At 37.7% G+C, this 24,173-nt stretch overlaps 1 protein-coding gene, 1 long non-coding RNA gene and 1 pseudogene across 2 annotated transcripts; all 3 read right to left on the bottom strand.

Moving 5' to 3' along the window:
• Positions 1–556: 556 nt before the first annotated feature.
• LOC121970364 lies at positions 557–923 on the bottom strand. The gene is made up of 3 exons (XR_006108908.1): positions 864–923; positions 677–784; positions 557–596 (listed from the first exon to the last, which is right to left on the bottom strand). It is a non-coding gene; the product is annotated as an uncharacterized LOC121970364 (long non-coding RNA).
• A 2,095-nt stretch (positions 924–3,018) lies between these two features.
• On the bottom strand, positions 3,019–3,716 carry LOC121970363 (short-chain dehydrogenase TIC 32 B, chloroplastic-like). Its single transcript, XM_042521046.1, has 3 exons — positions 3,441–3,716; positions 3,268–3,347; positions 3,019–3,134 (listed from the first exon to the last, which is right to left on the bottom strand). Exons 1-3 carry the CDS (start codon positions 3,683–3,685, stop codon positions 3,022–3,024), a joined length of 438 nt encoding a protein of 145 aa, XP_042376980.1. The 5' UTR covers positions 3,686–3,716; the 3' UTR covers positions 3,019–3,021.
• Positions 3,717–11,001: 7,285 nt separating this feature from the next.
• LOC121972557 lies at positions 11,002–12,608 on the bottom strand (annotated as a pseudogene).
• Positions 12,609–24,173: the final 11,565 nt, after the last annotated feature.

Consider the following 24,173-nt stretch of genomic DNA (forward strand, 5'->3'; position numbering starts at 1 on the left):
GTTCTACCTTGATGTCCTACACACTAAAGTTTTAATAATCATGATGTTTCCAAGGGCATATCTGTTAGGATCAGATTATGTAATTTGCATTATATGCAAATACTTTCCGAATAGATCAAGTCATTGTATGATTTTACATACCTAGTCATAAATATAGTCTCGTATGCATTCTGCCCACTCGGAACGCACTTCATCAATTTCTTCTCTAGAGTACTGCGTTTTGATGAACTGTGATCAAAGACATAAATTAGATTAGTAAAAAACAGTCAAAAGATGATAAGTGCAAAATGATAAACACACAAATATTTAAGAAGATTGAGAATTGAATGTCAAATATTACTATTGATCGAAGTGAATCTCTCTCGATAGCTTCCACTTATTCAATAATATCTCTCATATATCTCATCACATAAAAACCACACTGTTTCGAATCTGGTTGGCGAGGACCCTATGTTAAAAATAAATTGTAAATGTCTAATATACATGTTTAATTGTTTATAATTTAATCATAAGTAGGCATGCATACCTTTATTACTTCCCATGCAACATGTTTTTTCCCTTTTTTTTCCTTGTTTGAATTAAACAATCTTATGCTCCTTTATACATCAATAAGAATGGACATATAAGAGTTTAACTGATTAAAAAAATACTTAATAAAATTAAAATATGTACTCACATATCCACTACGTATTTCCAGTCCTCGTCACGAATGCGATGACTAAGCGAATCTAACAAATAAACTGTCTCCTTATATGGATCAATGACAGTGAGAATCCAATGATAACTATGCACAAATCACATAATTATTGCATGCATATTTCTCGAAACAATAAATTAAAACTGATATTATAAGTCTTACTTACCCAACATTATGTGGCACTAAAATTAGTTGATTTCTTGATGCTTGACTCAGCTTATCTGCCAAAACATTAGCTCTTTCATTCAAGTGCTCGATTTTGTTGTTTTTGTCCAGTCGAGTCACACATGGCACATATGGGATAATGTGTGGATTCACAAATCTAATTTTGTGGACATTGTTATATGTTTTTAGCTTTTTATAAAGATGCCTACCATTTCTAAATGAAAAATGTTACAATGCTAAATTAATAAAGTTTATACAATTTATATGGTAAACAAATAGAATAAGAAGACTTACCACATGTAAATTACTATACAATTTGCAGTTATGGGATCCAAATGATAAAAAGGAATGATATCTTCAAGGTGCATAAGGATTTCATAATCATCGTCAAAGAAACCATGCTCACAAATCATTGATATATTTGTTTCATCATTTAGAGCATGCTTACAATAACAGTACAGTAGATGCAATGACCTTGGCACACTTGATGAAATAATTGGGTTATTTCTTTGGACAACACTTCTTTTCCTTTAAGGATTCTAAAAATTGCAAATGTACACATGTTAGGTGCAACACTAATCTTTGTTGTACAATTTAACTATAAATATAATATGATATTTACCTCATCTTGCATAACTACCAAGTTAGCCGGCCATCCCACATGTGTTCCTATAGCATCACCAATTGTATCACATTGATTTGGAATTGGAAATGGAAAATGTGCTAATTCATCCACAGCCTTATTAATGGAGACACGCATACAATTAATGGGTAATGGAACACCATGAAGTAATTTACCAACCGCATTGACATGAACAATTGTACCATATGCAACAATATTGCTCTTAGAACCCAATGCCAATGCAACCGGTTTATCCTATAAGATAAGTAATCATGTTATAAATTGATGCAACTCATAGTTTCAATAATACTAAGTAATATAACGACAACTAAATATATACCTAGAATAAATCATCATTGTTCAAAATTTACATGTCATCATCATCCAAAGTTTCAATATTTGGGACACACTTTTCAATTTTTATATTTTCATCACTCATGGGATGCAACTTTACTGAGCAACTACCTTTTTCATCAGTATCTAAGTCGCATGCACCCTTTCTGAACATTGCTTCAAGTTTCTGTATGCGTTTATCTTGATTTGATATGCGTGAATTTTATTTGACGATGCATGCATTTTGTTCTGAGATTAATATCTTTGCCTCCATCAACTCCTTTTGTTGAATGATAAACTGCTCATCAACAAGATATTTCTTCACTATGCTGCCAACATTAAAATAGAATGTTGGAGTGACATGACCTCCAACACCCCTCACACGCCCAGAATGCTCCTCAAATGAAAGTGCTTTTGAAAGGATATCCGTGTTTGCCTCTTCTAAGTGAAACTTACCCTCCCGCTTTTGTTGCACATAATCATCCTGTCATGCAAAAGAAAACAAAATAATTACTGGTACAGAATAAATTACTGGTAAATAACTCCCCATTAAGTACTAACACTAATATGGATAAACATTTGTTTTAAAATTACCAATGGTGATTTGCTAATTATTTTAATGGTTGTGTATGCATACAAATACAATTTTACTAATTGTGTAGAGTTTTCTGAAAAAGAAAAGGGGAGAGCACAGATGATCAACATGAGAACACTACTGCCACAGCTTATTCTGTAGTGCAACTATCCATGTAAAATTTTGCTGAAAATAAGCAGATGCAGATTTTGAAGAAATGATTTTGATGCAGATGTAGATTTTGATGCAGATGCAGAAGCAGATGCAGATTTTGATGAAATGATTTTGATGCAGATTTTGATGAAACAATTTTGACGTAGATGCAAATTTTGATGCAGAAGCAAATGCAGATTTTGATGCTATTCTGGGTGTGAAACGATTCTGTAATAAAAAGCAAATTGTATCCAAACTATTGCTGAAAATAAGCAGATGCAGATTCATGTTTAAAGATCCAAATTTTGTTGTATAACAATTGTTTTTTTTCTGCAATGATGTAGTGTACATAAATGTAACAATAAATTATTGTTACGACAATAAAGGACAGAGGCATAATAAAAACCATAAAGACATAATAGATTTAGTAGGAAAGACACATAATGAACTTGCTTACAATCTTTTCTATTGTCATTTTCAAATCCCAATGTGAGCTACAGATGATAGATTCACAATACGCCCTTCGATTCCTGACTCCTTTGCTGTAGTTTTCATTTTCTCAAGTAGAAGGTTTGTCAACAAAAAGTGACCTGGAGTCAAAAGGAATTTAAAATGAACAAAAGGAATTTAGAGAATTAAAGATAATTTGGTCAAAAAAAATCCAATAAAACTATTGCAGGGTATTAGGGAATGAAATTGATTTATTGAGTGTAAGAGATATACCCAGATGATTTGTAGCAAATTGCATCTTTATACCATCTTCTGAGAGTTTATAAGGGCAGTTCATCACGCCAGCATTGTTTCTGATGACAAATTAAAGATGTAAAAATTGGGGAAAAAGAAGAAGAAGGAAGTGACAAGCATGCAACATTTGAACTTGAGAAGCATGTGAATACATCAAGACGTTGAGGGGTAGATTCCTTTCAATGAATCTGTTTGCGAAGGCTCGGACAGACTTTTGTGAGCTAAGTTCAAGCTTCGAGACATCAACTTTAGCAGATGAAATACTCTGTTGGATATTCTCCTTTACCACATTGGCAGCTTCCATGTTCCTTGCTCCAATGATGACATGTGCTCCTCTGAGGGCCATAACCCTTGCAGTTTCAGCTCCAATCCCACTACTTCCACCTGGGGTTTGCATGAAAATTCTTATATGCTTAGATCCAATGGTTCAGAAACTATTTACCTTAGTTTTTAAAAAATATATATATGTGTATTTTTCCTTATTTTAGCTGAAAGAAACTTGTATCACAGATGATGCAAGTACCAAATTCATCATCGTCACCCAATGATTGGTTTGGGTTCAGCACTATGATGCAGGTATACCATGCTTAAATTGTTTATCGTAACAAAGATTCTTAGGGTTAGGATATTTTGTTCTAAAAAAAAGGAGATGTTTCGGAACGTCGTGTACATTGAATAAAAGAAAATTCGACATTCATTTCAAGTATGAAGATCAAATGTATCAATATTCAAATCTAGAAGAGAGATTCTCATTCATTGACATAATATTAGTATAGCGATCAGCAAGCAACATTAATAAATTAAAATAAGAGTTAACATTTTAAAAGCTTTTTCAATATAAAAAGGAGCCATCACCAAACGAGCAGCGAGGAAAGAGTGGGAGTTTGGATGAATTAGGCACCAAAATCAAGTCGAAAACAAATCAGATCTGTGCATCAAAACACGAATCAAGCTAGAGTTCGGAAAAAGCCAAGCTCGCTTAAGCAAGAACAGATTTTCAAAGAGTGATTCTCCAGATCCTAGGGATGGACAAATCGGTGATGATGACAGTCTGCTTGGAAGCATCAACGCCCTCAGTGACCTGCTTGGATGTGGAACCAAAGCCGAATCCGGTTGGGCCGGACAGTCGGGTGAGGCTCCTAAAGAATCCCATGCCGCCTCTCGTTTGATCGTCGAGGAAACCGCCAAGAGAGTGAGAGACGAGTCGATAGGAGCAAAGGATGAGCCACGAGAGGGTTAGTTTGAGAGGAGTTCGAAGGAGAGGTTCAAGGAGAGGGGTTCGTCGGAGATGTTCAGCGAGAGAGGTTTAGGCAGAGAGGAGTTTTGAGGAGAGGGGTTCGTGCAAAGGGGTGGAAGGCAAAAACGTGTGAGGAGATCGGGAAGAGGAGATTGTGTGAGGAGATCAGGAAGAGGAGATTGTGTGAGGAGAGGGAACATGAAGAGATCGTGTGATGAGGAGAGGAGAAAGACACAATTATGCCTAGGGTTCCCGAAGACTAAGGGGAGGGAAAACACGCGCCAAAGAATTTTTCGAAGAGGGAAATCATTAAACCTCTAAAAATGCGCTTAAAAACAATGGTTTTAGGAAACCGTTGTAAAATGCGTTGTTGATTAGAAAACAATTCACTCAACGACAACGGTTTTTACAAAACTGTTGTCTTTTTTTTTTTTAAAGCTCAAAGACAACGGCTTTGTTAAAAACCGTTGTCTTTTATCAAATTAACAATGGTTCCTTCAAAAACCGTTGTCTTTATAGTGTTGTCTTTTAACATATTTGTTGTAGTGCTTTGATCTCCTCTTCCGGCACACACCTTCGGCGAAGCGTGTCTCCGCATTTCCTAAAAAGTAGTGGTTCGTGCCATATGTAATATTTGACGCCTGAGAAAAACTTCTTCTTTTACTGCCAGGTGAGTTACGGGGGAAGCACTCCACTTGCAAGATAGTTTACAAAATCTGCATACCAAGGAACTCTGTCAGAACCAACTGCCAATAAATGCTCGTCAGGGAAAACATCGTTAATGGGCAGATCAAAAGCCACATCTTTTTGCCCATTCGGCCATACCCGGGACAGGTGATCTGCCACGACATTTTCATCCCCTTTCTTGTCTCTGATTTCCATATTAAACTCCTGAAGGAGCAAGATCCATCTAATCAAGCGAGGTTTGACATCTTTCTTATTAAACAAATATCTTATGGCAACATGATCAGAATACACTATTACTTTTGAGCCCACTAGATAGGACCTGAACTTGTCGATTGCAAACACTATGGCCAACAATTCTTTTTCGGTGGTGGAATAGTTCATCTGGGCTGCATCCAATGTCTTGATTGCATAGTGGATTGCGTGCAGAGCTTTATCCTTCCTTTGCCCTAAAACTGCGCCTACAGCAAAATCGCTGGTGTCGCACATGATCTCGAATGGGAGTTCCCAGTCTGGAGCTTAAATTATGGGAGCTGAGATGAGAGTGTTCTTAATCTTCTTAAATGCCTCATTGCAATCATCATCGAAACAAAATTCTGCATCCTTGATCAACAGATTAGTTAGTGGCTTGGGAATTTTTGAAAAGTCCTTGATGAAGCGCCTATAGAATCCAGCATGCCCTAGAAAACTTCTAACCCCTTTGACGTTAAGAGGTGGAGGCAGTTTCTCAATTGTCTCAATTTTAGCTTTGTCTACCTCAATCCCACGTTCTGAAATCTTATGTCCTAGCACAATCCCTTCTTTGACCATGAAGTGGCATTTCTCCCAGTTCAGCACCAAGTTTACATCTTTGCATCTCTGGAGAACCCTAGAAAGATTCAGAAGGCAGGTGTCGAAATCGTTACCGTATACTAAGAAATCGTCCATGAACACCTCCATAATCTTTTCTGTGAAATCAGAGAATATTGTCATCATGCATCGCTGAAATGTAGTTGGTGCGTTGCAAAGCCCAAACGTCATTCGTCGATAAGCATAGGTACCAAAAGGCCATGTGAAAGTGGTCTTTTCCTGATCTAGGGGGTGAATTGGGATTTGAAAGAAACCAAAGTATCCATCCAGATAGCAAAAATAGGAATGTTTCACCAATCTTTCCAGCATCTCATCAATGAATGGTAAGGGAAAATGATCTTTCCTAGTCTCCTTGTTAAGCTTCCTGTAATCAATACACACCCCGCCATCCCGTAACTGTCCTCGTTGGGATCAATTCATTGTTTTCATTTTTAACCACCGCCATCCCCCTCTCTTAGGGACCACATGGACTGGGTTCACCCATTCACTGTTTGATATAGGATAGATGATTCCGACATCAAGGAGTTTCAACACCTCTTTCTTCACTATTTCCTTTAGGTTCGGGTTCAGTCTTCTTTGATGCTCAATTGAGTTTTTATATCCTTCTTCGAGTAAAATCCTGTGCATGTAGATTGAGGGGTTGATCCCTTTAATGTCATCAATGGTGTATCCAATTGCTTTTCTATGTGCTTTTAGTTCCTTGATCAATTTTTGAGTCTCTGTCTCGGCCAGGTTCGCATTAATGATCATTGGGAATGTGGAATACGGACCAAGGAACGCATACTTAAGGTTAGGTGGTAGAGGTTTTAACTCCACTTGGGGTGGCACAATCTCAGGCAAGGCTGGTTCCTGTTCTAACAGCCGAATTTCCTCGTTTACCTCGGCCTGCTCTGATGCTTCTTTAGTTTCTTTGGCCATCCTCTCAGCTTCGTTGTCTCTATCCAGGTCTTCTTCCATAATTGATACCAAGGTAAATATCGATCCTCCCTGGGATTTTAATAAGGCCTCATCGCACCAAGGAAAGATCGTTTTCGCATCCTTACACTACACCCTGATGGGTTCCTCTAATCCTTCTTGAACCTTGTTTCCTGCGTGTCTTAACTTGCTTTCATTTGTCCGCACTCCCATGTCTTCTCCTGTAGCGATCGGGTGTAGAGATAAGTTCAATACATCTTGTCCTGACCACTCGCTGAGATTCGATGCCACTGTATGAATTATTTCTTGTGCTTCATCCAGATCCTTTTACATGAGTGCTCCTCCATCCGCTACATCCAGAAGGCTTTTGTCTTGGAGTGATAGTCCAATGTAGAATATGTGACGAATCAACCAACTCAGAATACACTACAACAAAAACATTAAAAGACAACGGTTAAAAACCGTTGTCATAGGCCCTTTAAACTCGTTGTAACTGACACTGTTGTTAAATGTGCTGTAAAAGACAACGGTTTAAAACCGTTGTCTTTGACCACATTAGACAACAGTCATGCAACGGATTTAAAGTGTTGTCTTTTAATACCAAAGACAATAGTTCTGCAACAGTATAAAACCGTTGTAATTGCCAATTTTGTAAACATTTGATCGCAGATATACTTTTAACAACATATACACTGTTGTCTTTCTTCAAAATTTAGTTTAAAACCATTGTCTTAGAATACTTTTCACAACGGTTAAAAATCGTTGTTTTTGTACATTCATTTGCATGTCTATATATGTACTTTTCACAACGGTTAAAACCATGGTCATTGCACACAAACTAGTACAACGTAACATTTATACATTCATAAAAATAGTTTTCAACATATATACATTCGATTAGTTGTCTTTAATTTATATATACATCTTGTCTCAAACAAAAACTGGTACATGTGTACATTCACTTAAGTTTATAAACAATTCTATACAATTACTACAAGCTATCCAAACATGACCACAAGTAGTATCCAATCATGACAACCACAAAAGATGAAACCATAAAATTAAGTTTATAAGACCACAACCATGCAAACCCAGCTTGCAAACCCAGCAATTTCTCCCTGGTTCTTTTTCTGCATACCCATCTTGCAACCCCAGCAATTTCTCCCTGTTATGAAAATAAAATATAGTTAAAGCCATAGAAAAAAAGAATGGCCAAATAAGCACGAGAAACGTTGCCGCTTCACAATTTCATGAGTAGTGAAGCAAGTGAGCACGAAAAAAGTTTATGAAACTGGTTCATATGGTTGTTCCAACCCTTCAAATTCATTTCTTTTGTTAGTTCAAGGCTAATTGTACAAAGTTAGACAAATAGTACAGCAGATAAGTTAAAGAAATAAGGTAATTGAATTAAATCTTCTTGTGCATAAAATAGAGCAAAAGTGTGCAGTGGACAAGGACTGAAACCAGGATTGGCAAAAACGTCTTAGCAAGCAGATGAAGTTGAATCCAACACATACCAAGTACACATGAGCTATACATAATCTAATATGATAACACCACCCTGCTTAAGTCAAGGTGAAGCCTTACACGGAATAAACCAACAATCCTTGTAGTTAGTAACAGCAAATAAAGGAGGGCAGAATACATTGGGAAGAAAAAAGCAGTCAGATCAGAGCAACTCTAGGTAAGTCTAGATAGTTTGTGTATCTTGCATATAGTGATTGCTAAATTGGTTTGGTTTGGTTTGCCATAAGTAAGTCGAAACAACTATGTGAATGAACTATTGTGATTCTCAACAAAGTGTAAGTTATTTCCGACCATTCATCATGTCCAACAAATTGCAAATTCCAAATATTTTCAATTTTGTTTGATTGAGAAACCATTTTCATTCCCAAAGAAAACAAGAATCTCAATACTATTAATTAAATTGGTCTTGCTCCTGCATTTTCCCCATGTATTATCATGTTCATAAATCAGGTAACTGCTCAAAATATTTATCTAGCTCACCTCCTTTACGTGTAAATCCTAGTCTGCAGAAAACTGTCCATTAAGAAAGGAAACAATTCATAATGCTCAAAGTTAATCAGTTCATCATAATCTGACAAGTGTGTTAGTCCTACAGAAATGTGTTTACCAGCAAATGATATATATGTTTGAACATCTCAAAATCTTAAGATGTTGAAAAACATTTCATGCATTCCAGTATAAGAATAATAATAAAATAGAGATGTTCTACCTGGATGTCCTACACACTAAAGTTTTAATAATCATGATGTTTCCAGGGGCATATCTGTTAGGATCAGATTATGTAATTTGCATTATATGCAAATACTTTCCGAATAGATCAAGTCATTGTATGATTTTAAATACCTAGTCATAAATATAGTCTTGTATGCATTCTGCCCACTCGGAACGCACTTCATCAATTTCTTCTCTAGAGTACTGGGGTTTGATGAACTGTGAACAAAGACATAGATTAGATTAGTAAAAACAATCAAAAGATGATAAGTGCAAAATGATAAACACACAAATATTTGAGAAGATTGAGAATTGAATGTCAAATATTACTATTGATCGAAGTGAATCTCTCTCAATAGTTGCCAATTCTTCAATAATATCTCTCATATATCTCATCACATAAAAACCACATTGTTTCGCATCTGGTTGGCGAGGACCCTATGTTAAAAATAAATTGTAAATGTCTAATATACATATTTAATTGTTTATAATTTAGTCGTAAGTAGACATGCATACCTTTACTACTTCCCATGTAACATGTTTTTTCCCTTTTTTTGCCTTGTTTGAATTAAACAATCTTATGCTCCTTTATACATCAATAAGAATGGACATATGAGAGTTTTACTGATTAAAACAATGCTTAATAAAATTAAAAAATGTACTCACATATCTACTACGTATTTCCAATCCTCGTCACGAATGCGATGACTAAGCGAATCCAACAAATAAACTGTCTCCTTATATGGATCAATGACAGTGAGAATACAATGATAACTATGCACAAATCACATAATTATTGCATGCATATTTCTCGAAACAATAAATTAAAACTGATATTATAAGTCTTACTTACCCAACATTATGTGGCACCAAAACAAGTTGATTTCTTGATGCTTGACTCAGCTTATCTGCCAAAACACTAGCTCTTTCATTCAAGTGCTCGATTTTGCTGTTTTTGTCCAGTCGAGTCACACATGGCACATATGGGATAATGTGTGGATTCACAAATCTGATTTTGTGGACATTGTTATATGTTTTCAGCTTTTTATAACGTAGTCCAACTATTATGATAACATCAGACATTTGTTGAGTTAATATACTAATCATGCTCAATTACTACAACAACAATTTTGATTTGAAGTCCATTTAAGCGCTAAAGAAGCAAACATACAGTGAGAAAAGGGAGCCCCCCTTCTGTAAACTGAATAATTGGATTTAAGCTTTGGAAAACCACAAAAGAAATTCTTACTTCAAATGAAATCCACAATCTAACTAGTCTCAAGTAATTCTAGCCATTCGGGTTATTCAAGTTAACCTAAACCTCTTACTAAGATCATAAAACCTAGTCAGGAGGCAATTCAGTACAGCATTTGATAAGAAGAGCAGAACCCTCCCTGTATTTGTAGTTCATTTTACAGCATTGAGTAGAAAATATGAACTTCACTCAGCTGACACAGTAATGTGAAAGATACACTCTTTCACTTGAAAGGACTGTCATAGTTATGCAGCTGTGATATGTTGCTTATATAGCAGTAAATAAGCAAAGGGAACAACTACCAAGCACCACACATTGAAAAATAGAAAGTCTACGATGTTTTTCTCGCGTCTAGTTGTCTCGCATGCATCGGATTCGTATAAGCATATACCATGCATAGTTTTGTCTAATTTCCTGAACATAATATCAAAATCGTGTTCATCTAAATCATCGATCGAATCATCAAATTTCATCATCATTTCTTCTAGTAACAAACAATGTTGGCCATATTGATAGGAAAGTAAAAAAGTAAGTTGTAGTTTCGAGGGCAAGACTTTGACCTTTGAGTTAAACGGTGGCATCATGGTATTCATCTTCTTCTGGGACAGGATGCAGCTCATCGTCCTTCTCCGTCGACTCCCCTGGAGCTATCGGACTGCCGCCGTCGGTTGCGCCCCCCTCGTCAGGATAGCGCACCACCACGACGGGGCAAACGCAGTGGTGGACGCAGTAGTCGCTGACGCTACCGAGCCTCCCCTTGCTGGTCTTCCTTGAGGCCCCGAAGCCTCTGCTGCCCATGATCACGGCACTAAGGTTGAGGCGCTCCACCTCGAGGCAAAGACGCTCCTTCATGTCGTGGTCCTTCACGATGTGGATCTTGAACGGAATCTGAGCCTCCACGAGCGGCTGCGCGAGGTCCTGTGCCTTGGTGGTGGTGAAGGCGTCGAAGTCGTCCTCCAACTTCCGCTGCGATTCCTCAGAGCCAGTCTCTTCCGGAACAGAGAGGTCGACGGCACCCCAATCAGCACCGTAGAGGACAGAAGTAGACCGTACGTGGAGGAGGATAATGATGTCGCCGGGGCGGAGGTAGTTCTGCACGGCCCACTTGACGGCTAGGCGCTCTCGTCGCTGAGGTCTACAGCGATTGCTATCCGGCGGTGGGAGCCAGCGGAGGGATTCGATGAGGCATCGGAAGAGAGGAAGAATCTGGGAGAGGATGGGTGGGTCGCGGGATGAGGAGAGGAGAGGGAATGTGAAGAGATCGCGGGATGAGGAGAGGAGAAAGACACAGTTGCCTAGGGTTCCCGAAGACTAAGGGGAGGGAAAACACTCGCCAAAATATATTTCGGAGAGGGGAAGACATTAAACCAGGACAATGGAACAAAAGAATTAGGTTTACAACGGTTTACAAAACTGTAGTCGTATCCTCTAAAATATGCGCTTAAAAACAACGGTTTTAGAAAACCGTTGTAAAATGCTTTGTTGATTAGAAAACAATTCGCTCAACGACAACAGTTTTTACAAAAACCGTTGTCTTTTGTTTTTCTTTAGAACTAAAAGACAACGGTTTTGTCAAAAACCGTTGTCTTTTGTCAAATTAACAACAGTTCTTTCAAAAACCGTTGTCTTTATAGTGTTGTCTTTTAACAAATTTGTTGTAGTGATACCATGATGGGGGCACTGACATAGGATTGACAAGTATCTATCCCAAGCTTGATGCAGTGCCTCTCCTTCTTGTTGCTTGAAGTGCAGAATCTGATTCCTCAAATGAGCAGTCCTTTTTAGAGGGAAGTATCTGTCTAGAAACTTTTTTTCTAATTCATCCCATATCTTGATGCTTCTTGGTTGTAGAGTGTTGAACCAAACTTTTGCATTGCCTTTAAGACTAAATGGAAAAATTATGAGGTGTATTGAATCAGCTGGAACCCCCTCCACTCTTAGTGTGTTGCAATAACTATGGAAATCCAATAGATGCAAGTAAGGATTCTCCGAATTTGATCTCCCAAACTGATTTTCCTGAACCTTCAAGATGAACGTGAGTCTGAGCATGAAATTTCTTGCTGGAATTTCTAGGAACATAATTGGTCCCAGTTCTTTTACAGACTTCGGGGCTCCGTAATCCTTCAGCGGTTTAAACATCATGTCCTATCCGAGCTAACCAGGAGCGCGAAACAAACAGTCATGCGGGCGATTAAATCTCCTGCAAGACTAGTTTGCATACAAGAATAGGATGTGAAATGTTAAGTGAAACAAAAAGTGAAACGCAGTAAGAAAGTAAGAAAGCCTAGTCTAATCCAACATGAATTTTTTTGCTAATGTTATAGACGCAATCCCCGGCAACGACGCCAAAAACTTGTTACACAACCGCAAGTGCACGGTTTCATCGTCAGTAATAAAAATATCGATCCCACAGGGGCTAGTTATAAGCACTAGCAATCGTTCACTAAGGGTTAGCTAGACTACCAAAGGTTGTGGATAACTTAGGGAAGAAAGGTCGGGGAGAAAAGTCAAGAGCGGGTGAGTCGAAGTGTCTTGGTTATGAGGAGTTCTAGGAGGTCGATTTCGTTGTGGTGGTATTGATGTGTCACGCTTTATCCTACACTCGCTGTCCTTTATCATGCAATTGCCGAAAGCTAAAGCGGATATCCTTAAGTACTAGAGTAAAGAAGGACCCTAAGAAGTCTTGTCACGGTTTACCCCTGTCACTAGGGCACCTCGGTAAATCTTGAGGACACAACTCTAACTGGTAAGTTAAGGATAGCGGTTAAGGATTAGGTTTGGTCTCTTGCTTCCTTGAGAAGAATTTGTCTCTCCTTTCAAGGAAGTATCCTAGACGTCCGTGAACGGGTTACCCCTGTCACTAGGGCCCCTCGGGTATACGATCTAAGAATAATCCCTCTACAAGGTTAACAAGTTCTACACAATCAAGCAACATGCAATTGAAACAAAGCATAAAAGATCATCCAACAAGTGTAAGTACAATACGAGTTTCACATCAAACCGAGCCACAACTACTCCCTAATCCTAGAATAAAGGATCTACTCCATAAGTATCGGAGAAATACTCAAAGGCATAACGTATATAAACATACAATCTTCAGATACGAAGAAAGAAGGAGAGAATATGCTTATCCTATGTCGACGAGTGGCCTTCGGGTCCAATCCTCTACTTTTGGAGTCGATGAGGTGGTGGAATATCGCTGGACGGAGATCCAAACGGCATGGGATGGCTCCAAGATGTTTCTCCAACTGTCAGCTCGCTTCTCGGCACTCCCCCCTCGAGAAAAAGGGTTAAAACCCTTATATAGAATAGGGTTCGGTCGCGGCGACACGGTCGTGCCAAGATGGCACGGTCGTGTTCATTTCCTCCTCTGATGGCGCTGCACGACCGTGCCAATTGGCACGGTTGTGTGGTGTCTGGCATCGGTCCCTACCGCACGGCGGTGCAAGGATGCACGGCCGGGCACTTCCTGGTTTCGATCTCAAGGTGGCATGACCGTGTAGGGTTGCACGGTCGTGTGTTGAACTGCCTCGGTCTCAGCCACACGGTCATGCAGGGATTGCATGGTTGTGCACTGTTCCCCTTCTGTCTGGTCACACGGTCATGCCAAGAGTGCACGGTCGTGTTCTTCGGATTGTTCTGGTGCGTTGATAATCGTCGTTGAGACACACACTAATGAGTCTCTAAAAGACGTAAAACAAATTAAGAATATGATTCTTAGATTGAGAGATAAATGTTTGGTTGGGCCATACATAAGACAAATATGGAAATATTTGTCACAATAGAAGCATGGATGTGTCACATCTCTTATGGAAGAGTTGGACCATATTTGGTTTAATCATAAATTAGTCATAAACTAACTTGGTTTAGTTGTGAACCAAGCCAAGGGGTTAATGAGCTAATTTTTAGTTAAGAAATAATGGGTTGGATTTGAGCTTTCTAATGTAACTCATTAATGAAGGCTATATATTGATATGGTTGAGATAAGATTATATACATGAGATCATTAATTGGCTTGTAATATTTTTGAAAAACTTTAATCCAATTTCTATTCTCCTCTCTCTCTTTCCTCTCTCTTAGATGTTGCCAACAAGGGGAAGCCTTTACCCTTGTTGTCGTGACCACCACAAGGGAGAAAACTCTCCCTTGTGTGTCTCTCTTCCTCTTTCTCTTGATCCCTCTTCTTCACTCGTGGCTAATAACTTCCGAAGGAGAGGCTTGTACTCAAGGAATTATTTTGAGGAGCTCGGCGTGGATAAGAATAGAGACGAGGTTCGACAACGTCACTACGGTTGATGTCCTTCTCGTTACAGGTCATCCGTAAGGTATACCTAGCATAAATTTACTTTCCGTAAAAATTTAATTATGCGATCATGTTTGACATGTTTTATCCTTGTATGCATGTGGTATGTGTGATGTAATAATTTATGAATTATTATTGTTTTACTTTCCATAACGCATGTTTACAAAATCTGTTTTAGCACACACCACATCGGGCATATTTCAACAGCGGTATCAAAGTCTGATCATGCTTCGACATGATCATAAAATTATTTTACAGTTCGTAATTTATATTGTAATTAATTTTATAATTTTATGGAATTATTAAGATTTGTCTATTTTTGGAAAGTTTCATAAATTGTTAGAAAATTCTATTTTTGAAAAGTTTCTGATATAATTTTTAAAAATTAAATTTAAAAATATTCTGTTAATTTAGAAATTATTTCTAAAAATTTAAGAAATATTCTATTTTCGAAAAGTTTCCTAAATTATTAAAAAATATTAAATTTGGAAAGATTTTAAAAATCATAAAAAATCCAGATTTAAGATATTCTAAATTAAATTATAGAATTAATATTTTCTAGAATTTTTAGATTTATTAAAATATTTCATTTTTGGAAAGTTTTCTAAATTGTGAGGAAATATCAAATTTGGAAAGATTTTAAAAATTACAAAAAATCTAAATTTGAATTATTTTGTAATAAATTAAAAAATATTAATTATTTATTTCTTAAATGGTTAAGAAATTAATTTAGAAATTTGTTTCCAAAATAATTAAATATTCTTGATTGATAGAAAGATTCAGATATGTTAATTAAATTTGGAAATTGGTTTCTTAATTTGATTAGATAAATCTTGATTTATTAAAATCAGATTTATAACTTATTTTTATTTTCAAAATAGAATTATAATATATGTAAATTTATGTCATGAACATATCACATTGTATGTCATGTAGATGCATTAATTATGACATGATTAGTTTTTGTCATGCGTGTGATATGATTAGATTTTACCATATGTATGATGTGTCATGCTATGCCATGCGTGTGATGTGTCATGTCATCATTTATGCCATGCGTGCGATATGTCATGTCATCATTTATGTCATGCGTGTAATGTCATATAGATAGAATTTTGCATGATGTAGATGAGACCTAAATCCCTTACTCAATATTAAAACCTACATCTTCTGTTAATATGGTAAGAATTAGAGTTTAAGTTCTTGTTTGAGTTATTGGTCAAAGTCAAGCTCAACTTGAAATTAAACATGTTCAAACCATAGAGATGTAATCTCATGATTAATGGATTGGTTTTAAACTTGAAGCGTCGACTTGTTATGCCAAAGTCATAATTAATGTGGATAGAGGTGAAGTTGGATGATGTGTATTTGATGTATACTTGTTAATGTGTTAACAACCCGATGTTTATGCAAAGATCAATTAGTTGCTAGCATAATATAATAGTTGTATATAAGTGATATACAATCGGTAAATATGTTATCTATCGCTATAGCTAAGAATGACTTGTTGGCCAAAGTCAAGGTTATTCTTATCTATGGTGGATATCAACCCACTTGGAAAAAACCTATTATCTCCTGAATTCAAAATAAGAATATTTAAATTTGGTAAATAAGGAGGTTTTTATGTAAATTGTTACATAAATAAAATCATGTCTTTTATACGTTCTCATTTTTATATTTCTAGGTTAATCATTTAATTATGACTTCTGTTAATCTGCGTTCGATTTTGGACTCGAACAAACTGACTGGACTGAACTTCTTTGACTAGTTTTGAAATTTAAAAATTGTTCTCAAAGTTGAGAAGCTAGCTTATATCCTTGATCAACCTCTTCCCACCAGTCTTGATGTCAATACAACTGCGGACCAATTATTAGCCCTTCAAAAACATAAGGATAATTTTGTACTTGCTAGTTGCATCATGCTAGCTGCTATGACTCCTGAATTACAAAAACAACATGAGCATTTCGATGTTTATGATATTGTCTATCATATTTGTGAGCTATTTAATGAGCAAGCTAAATCCAAAAGGTTCGAGGTCTCCAAGCTTCTCTTTTGCTCAAAGACGCGGGAGGGTTCATCTGCAGTACAATATGTATTAAAGATGAATGACTACATAGAGCATTTAGCATCACTCGATTTTACGATGGATCATGAGTTAAGTATTGACTTAATTCTACATAGTTTATTGAAATGTCATTCACAATTTGTGATGAACTATCAGATGAACAATTTGGAATAGAACATCCCTAAGATGGTAAATATGCTCAAGACTGTGGAGTTTTTTGTTAAGGGTGAACAGAAAACTGTGATGTTAGTAGACTCCTCCAAGAAAGGTTCTAAGAGGAAGCCAAAACATCATGCTAAAGGAAAGAGCAAAAAGGCCAAGATAGTAGAACTAGCACAAAAGGGCTCATGCCATTATTGTGGCAAGATGGGACACTTGCGAAGAAATTGCAAGATCTATCTTGAGTCTATGAAGAAGAATAAGGCATCTGATGCCCCATCCTCTTTAGGTATTTTCATTATTGATTGTTATGCTATTTCCTCAGACACTTGGATATTGGAAACTAGGTGTGACTCACATATATGTAATGACATACAGGGGATAAGGAATAGCAGAAGACTCATCAAGCGAGAAATAAGTCTGTGAGTTGGGAATGGAGCAAAGGTTGCTGCAGTCGCCATCGGAACATACTTGTTAAAGCTTCCTAGTGGACTTGTCTTAGAACTAGATAATTGTTATATTTTTCTAGCATTAATAAAGAACATTGTTTCTATTTCTTAAATAGAAAAGGTTCTCATTTAACTTTTAGTAACAATTGTTGTTATATAACCTTAAATGACGTTCTTTATGGCACTAAAACTTTATACAACGACATCTACATGTTAGATATATCTAGTGATGTACTCAAGATTGAAAAGAGAAATAAATACACCCGCATAGATAATCAATTAACCTCTTACTCGTGACATTGCCACCTTATCTATATAAGCAAGAAACACATGTTCGAATTGTAAAAGATTGCATTTCTTAAATCATTTGAATTAGATACATTTGACAAATGTGATTCATGTTTAAAAGGCAAGATGACAAAGTTACTTTTTTCTCAAAAGGGTGAACGAGTTGATGAGTTACTTATGCTCGTACATACCAATGTATGTGAACCAATGACAACTCATGCATTAGGAGATTATGACTACTTCATTACTTTCATTGATGATCACTCTTATTATAGGTATATTATCTAATGAAACACAAGTCTGAAGCCTTTGAAAAGTTTAAAGAATTCAAAAGTAAAGTAGAGAAACAACTTGATAAAAATATTAAGATACTTTGATCCGATCGAGGTGGTGAATATTTAAGCCAAGAGTTTCTAGATTATCTAAGGGATAATGGTATATTGTCTCAATGGACTCCGCCTTGTACGTTACAATATAATGATGTATCGGAAAGGCATAATCAAACCTTGTTAGACATAGTTAGATCAATAATGGATCGTGCAGATCTTCCCAAGACCTTTTGGAGTTATGCACTTATGATAGCTGTTTACTTGCTAAACAGAGTCCCGATAAAGGCAATCTCAACTACTCCATATAAGGTATGGACTAGTAAGAAACTCCTCATTTGAAGATTTGGGGATGCCCTGTTTATATGAAGAGGACTATATCAGACAAGTTAGACGCCAAGTCTGATAAGTGTTTATTTATTGGATACCCTAAGGAAACTAAGGGTTGCCAATTCTATCACCCGTTGGAATAAAAAGTATTTATTTCAGGCATGCTACCTTCCTAGAGAAAGAATTTTTCTTACAGGAAGCAAGTGGGAGTATGGTTGAACTTGATGAAGTTCAAGAGACTCTAATAAACACTAATGAGATGTCTAGTCAAGAACCACAATCGATTATAACACAACCTCCTCATAGATCAGGTAGGACACGTAATATTCTTGAGAGATATGGATCTCTTGTAAGAGAATCGAATGATGTGTTACTCATTGAGGATGAGGAACCTACTGATTACGAAGAGACTCTGAATAGTTCAGGAAAGGACAAATGGCTTACAGCTATGAAGTCTGAAATGAATTTCATGTACGAAAACAAAGTTTGGAACTTGGTAGACCCACATGAAGGTATTACGCCTATAGGGTGCAAATGGTTTTCAAGAAGAAAAACGACATGGATGGTAATATTATTACCTATAAGGCAAGGTTGGTGGTGAAAGGCTATCGTCAAAGGCAGAGCATTGACTATGATGAAACTTTCCCACCTTTGACCATGCTTAAATCCATTCGGATACTCCTGGCCATATCAGCTCATCATAATTATAAGATATGGCAAATGGATGTGAAAACAACTTTCCTTAATGGAAATCTGCTCGAGGATGTGCATATGACACAACCGGAAGGCTTCACATTTGTCAATAAGAATAAAGTATGCAAGCTTCAATGGTTTATTTATGGACTAATGAAAGCATCCAAGAGTTGGAATATCCATTTTGATGAGGCGATCAAACAGTTTGAATTCTCACAAAATCTAGATAAAGCTTGTGTGTATCAAAAGGTTAGTGGGAGTGTAGTCGTATTCCTAATATTATATGTTGATGACATATTACCTATAAGAAATGATATGCCAGTTCCACAATCAGTTAAAAGTTTGGTTGTCTAATATGTTCTCCATAAAATACATGGGAGAAGTAACTTACATCCTCGGAATGAAAATCTATAGAGATAGATCGAAAAGGTTGCTTAGTCTTTCATAGTCGACATATATAGACAGAGTGCTAAAACGATTTAGCATATCTGAATCCAAGAAAGGTTTCATACCTATGAGACATGGAATTTAACTTTCGAAGTTTATGTGCCCATAAACAGAAGACGAGAGGATTTGCATGGATAAGATACCTTATGCGTCTGCAATAGGATCTATCATATATGCTATGTTATGTACAAGATCTGATGTATCATATGATCTGAGTGTTACGAGCATATACTAGTCTGATCCAGGAATGGATCATTGGGTGGATGTCAAGATGATCCTTAAGTACTTAAGAAGAACTAAGGATATGTTCTTGGTTTATGAAGATGGTGATATAACCATATGCGGATATACATATGCTAGTTTCTAGACGAACAAGGATAACTCTAAGTCCCAATCTGGATTCATATTCATATTAAATAGAGACGCAGTTAGTTGGAAAAGTTCCAAGTAATACACTATTGCAAATTCTACCTGTGAGGCGGAATACATTGCAGCTTCAAAAGCAACAATGGAAGCGGTTTGGATCAAGAAGTTCATTACTGAACTTGGAGTGGTTCCATCCATTGTTGAAGCATTACCTATTTACTATGACAACACTAGAGCCATTGCGTAAGCAAAGGAACCAAGGTCTCATCAGCGATCAAAACATATGCTTCACCGTTATCATCTAATCAAGGAGATCATTAGTAGGAAAGAAATACAACTCGAGAAAATTCCCACTGAAAGGAATCTAGCGGATCCTTTGACAAAGGCTCTACAACAAAGAAAGTTTGAGAGTCACGTCTATGCTTACAATTTAGGACACCATGGCGATTAACTTTAGGCTAAGTGGGAGTGTTAGAATTTGAGGGATGTCCCAAGGCAATCGCCTTATGTTTTTTTTCTATTTATTTGATAAGTATAGATTCACTATTTGAGTTCATATTATATGTTTGATTATATTAAAATCATTTACCGAATGTTCGTAATATAATTCATAGCATGAGAGAATTTGTGATTGGAACGTAACTAGTGATTATCTCTACATGTGCAATTATGAATATATTAAATTTCCCTAGTCGTTGTATTCAGACACCATCAATTATATAAGACTAGCATGAGTTATACTACTTGGTTCGGCCAAACAACTATTTTCTCACTGGCTGGAGACATTAGGATGTCGAGAGTTAAATGTGGATGTTGGTTATAGTAACTAGTTCATTAGAGTACTCGCTATAAGATTTCATATGGTTTTTTACATATATAAAAATATGTCTGTGAAGTTCTTACTATAGCACGAGTGCAAGTTTCCTTCTACTTGAGGCATACAAGTCATCTTGGTCATGAAGACTTATACTTTGACATCTTAAGCAAGCATCTCATTGAGGTGTGGAACTGAGATGATTGGGTATAAGTTGAAGTGCCCGAAAGTGTTTGGATAGCCCGTAGAGGATTCACCGCTCCTTGCGAGGAGACATATCCCATATAGTCACTCATTAATATTATTACTCAAAGTCTTTGGCCAAAGCATCACATGTTAAGAGTGCGAGACTCTTATACACATGTACGAGTAATTTGAATCCGCAGAACGAGAACGTATTACTTGGGTTAGGTGTGACGTAGTCAGCCTAGTGGAGACAAGATATATAGACCATGTCCTAAACCAAGTGGGTATAAGATGAGTGAAAGGAACAAGGCACGACTCACTGTAGCTGTTGAAGGGTTTAGAATTAATTCTAAAATAAACTATGATTTTCTGGCTAATTGGAGATCATGATATACTACTAGGTGTCACTCATGATCGTTCAATAATTAAGTAGTTAATTATGGACGACCAAGATAAACTGAGAACCTATTGGGTCACACGCACTAATGGGTCTCTAAAAGATGTAAAACAAGTTAAGAATAGGATTCTTAGATCAAGAGATAGATATTTGGTTGGACCATATATAAGATAAATATGAAAATATTTGTCACAGTAAAAGCACAGATGTGTCACATTTCTTATGGAAGAGTTAGCCATATTTGGTTTAATCATGAATTAGTCATGAACCAATTTAGTTTGGTTGTGAACCAAACCAAGGGGTTAATGAACTAATTTTGGTTAAGGGATAATGGGTTGGATTTGGGCTTTCTAATCCAACTCATTAATGAGGGTTATATATTGATATGATTGAGAGAAGATTATATATATAAGATCATTAATTGGCTTGTAAGGTTTTAGAAAACCTTAACTCAATTTCTCTTCTCCTCTTCCTCTCTCCTCTCTCTTTGTCACCGCCATCAAGGGGAAGCCTTTCCCCTTGTTGTCGTGACCACCACAAGGGAGAAAACTCTCTCTTGTGTGCTTCTCTTTCTCTTTCTCTTGATCCAACTTCTTCGCTCGTGGCTAGTAACTTCCGAAGTAGAGGCTTGTATTCAAGGAGTTGTCTTGAGGAGCTCGGCGTGGATACTGTTGGTGCAATATCCCTCAGGTCAAGGCTGACCTGGTTGACCAAGCTTGAGTCTTGGTTTGAGTTTCGATCTTTGACAATGCAGTTGTCCATTTGGGGAGATTGTCTGGTGCAATTCCCCTCTGATCAGGGTCTGATCAGGTTGGATGAAAAAGAGGCAAGTAGGTCAAGGTTGACCGGATACTTGACTGGGAAGTCCTAACTGGGATGTTAGGCAGAAAGGAAGTCCTAGTGAGTGAAGCTAGGCAGAAGGGAAAATCCTGGTGAGTGAAGCCAGGTGAAAGACCTAGTGAGTGAAGCTAGGCAATTGGGAAGTCCTAGTGAGTGAAGCTAGGCAGGAGAAAAGTCCTAGTGAGTGAAGCTAGGCAGAAGGGAAAATCCTGGTGAGTGAAGCCAGGTGAAAGACGTAGTGAGTGAAGCTAGGCAATTGGGAAGTCCTAGTGAGTGAAGCTAGGCAGGAGGAAAATCCTGGTGAGTGAAGCCAGGTGAAAGACCTAGTGAGTGAAGCTAGGCAATTGGGAAAGTCCTGGTGAGTGAAGCCAGGCAGGAGAAATCCAGAGGGGTCAAGGTTGACCAGACATCTGGTGAGAGTCCAAGTAAGTCAAAGGGATTGACCGAATACTTGGCACGAAGAGAAAAGTCCAAGTGGGTCAAAGGGATTGACCAGACACTTGGTGGGGAGTCCTGGCAGGTCAAGGGAGTGACCAGATGCTAGGCATGATATACCAATAGGTCAAGGTTGACCGAATATTGGATTGAGAGGCTCGGGACTTGGTTTTGGGCAAAAAACCAAGATCTGGATCGATTAGTGGATCGATCCAGGCCTTTCCCAGCGAACAGAGAGCCTCTGGATCGATCCATGGATCGATCCAGAGGTCCAAATCGATCAGCCGATCGATTGGGACGCTGCTGGTTCGCACGATAAGCGCTGGATCGATCCGTGGATCGATCCAGGCATTTTTTCCAGAGCACAGAGGTGCTCTGGATCTATCCGTGGATCGATCCAAAGCCTCCCCAATCGATTGGGAGCAATCCAATCGATTGGGATTCGACCGTTGGCGTCGTTTATAGCTGTTGGCGTGCGGTTCCTTCAGTAGAACTTCACCGATTCATTCCAGATTCATCACAGCTCCTCCCCAGCACTCTCTAAGCTCCTCACCGTCAGTTCTTGAAGGTTCTTGGAGGTTCATCCAAGTCAAGAGGCGAGTTGCAACGAGAAGAAGAAGAAGCTAGGGTTTTTACTTCATCTCTTGTAAGCTTTTGCTTATTCTTTACTACCCTTTCTTCTACTTGTATTGAGAGTCTTGTAGGGCTTCTCCGCCTTCGGTAGTTACCGAAAAGGAGTGTTTATTAGTGGAGGTGTGTGTGTGTGCGTGGATCCTTGGACTAGTCACCTCTTGTGAGGTGGATACCAAGTAAAGTCCTATTGTTAGCATTGTTGTAGTTTGTTTCTTTGTATTCCGCTGCGCATCACTTTGAAGAAACAAGCAACGAAGCACGACGAGCTATTCACCCCTCTAGCTACTTTTCGGTCCTAACAAGTGGTATCAGAGCCAGGTTGCTCTTCACCGGAATCACCGCCGGAAGGGGCAAACATAACAAGCAAAGCTAGAGGGTGAAGAAGTTGGAGCAAATTCATCAAAGTCAAAGAATTCAAGAAGCTCAACTTCAAGATGCAATTCCAAGATGGACTTGGATTTGATACAAGGGTGGCTCCACCATACACATCCACAAGCTTCGATTCTTGGAGATCAAGAATTGAAAATTTCTTGATGATGGAGATAGAGCAATGGTTTGCTCTAATGGAAGGTTTTAAGGCTCCAAGGAATTCAAAGGGCAAAGTTCTCAAAAGGAGCAAATGGAGCCAAGAACAAATCCAAAGATGTGAGGCCAATGGCAAAGTGACCAAGCTTTTGGTCAATCTATTGTTGAGCAACATCTTGGAGAAAATTGGAGAAGTTGAAGATGCCAAAGAGCTATGGAGCAAATTGGAAAAGGCTCATGAGATCCCCTCCACTGTACCTAACCAAGAAGAATCCAAAGAGGGTGACTCATTGGAGCAAGATCAAGAGGAGGACTCCGAAGTTGAGAGATGCTCAACTTTCGAAGAAGAGGAAATCCAAGAAGCTTCATTCTCAAGGGAGTGTAATCAAAAGAGCAAGGAAGGAGCATATTCCTTGTTTCATGTACAAGAGGATGAAGAAGAAGGTGAAGC

Source organism: Zingiber officinale, chromosome 4A (assembly GCF_018446385.1).
Source record: "Zingiber officinale cultivar Zhangliang chromosome 4A, Zo_v1.1, whole genome shotgun sequence".
NCBI classification, from domain to species: Eukaryota; Viridiplantae; Streptophyta; class Magnoliopsida; order Zingiberales; family Zingiberaceae; genus Zingiber; species Zingiber officinale.

Coding starts and splice junctions, on each gene's coding strand:
- LOC121970363 (XM_042521046.1), bottom strand. CDS start 3,685: ATGCAAACCCCAGGTGGAAGTAGTGGGATTGGAGCTGAAACTGCAAGG. Junction 3,348..3,440: donor CTACCCCTCAACGTCTTGAT/GTATTCACATGC, acceptor ATTTGTCATCAG/AAACAATGCTGGCGTGATGA. Junction 3,135..3,267: donor ATTTGCTACAAATCATCTGG/GTATATCTCTTA, acceptor TTTTGACTCCAG/GTCACTTTTTGTTGACAAAC.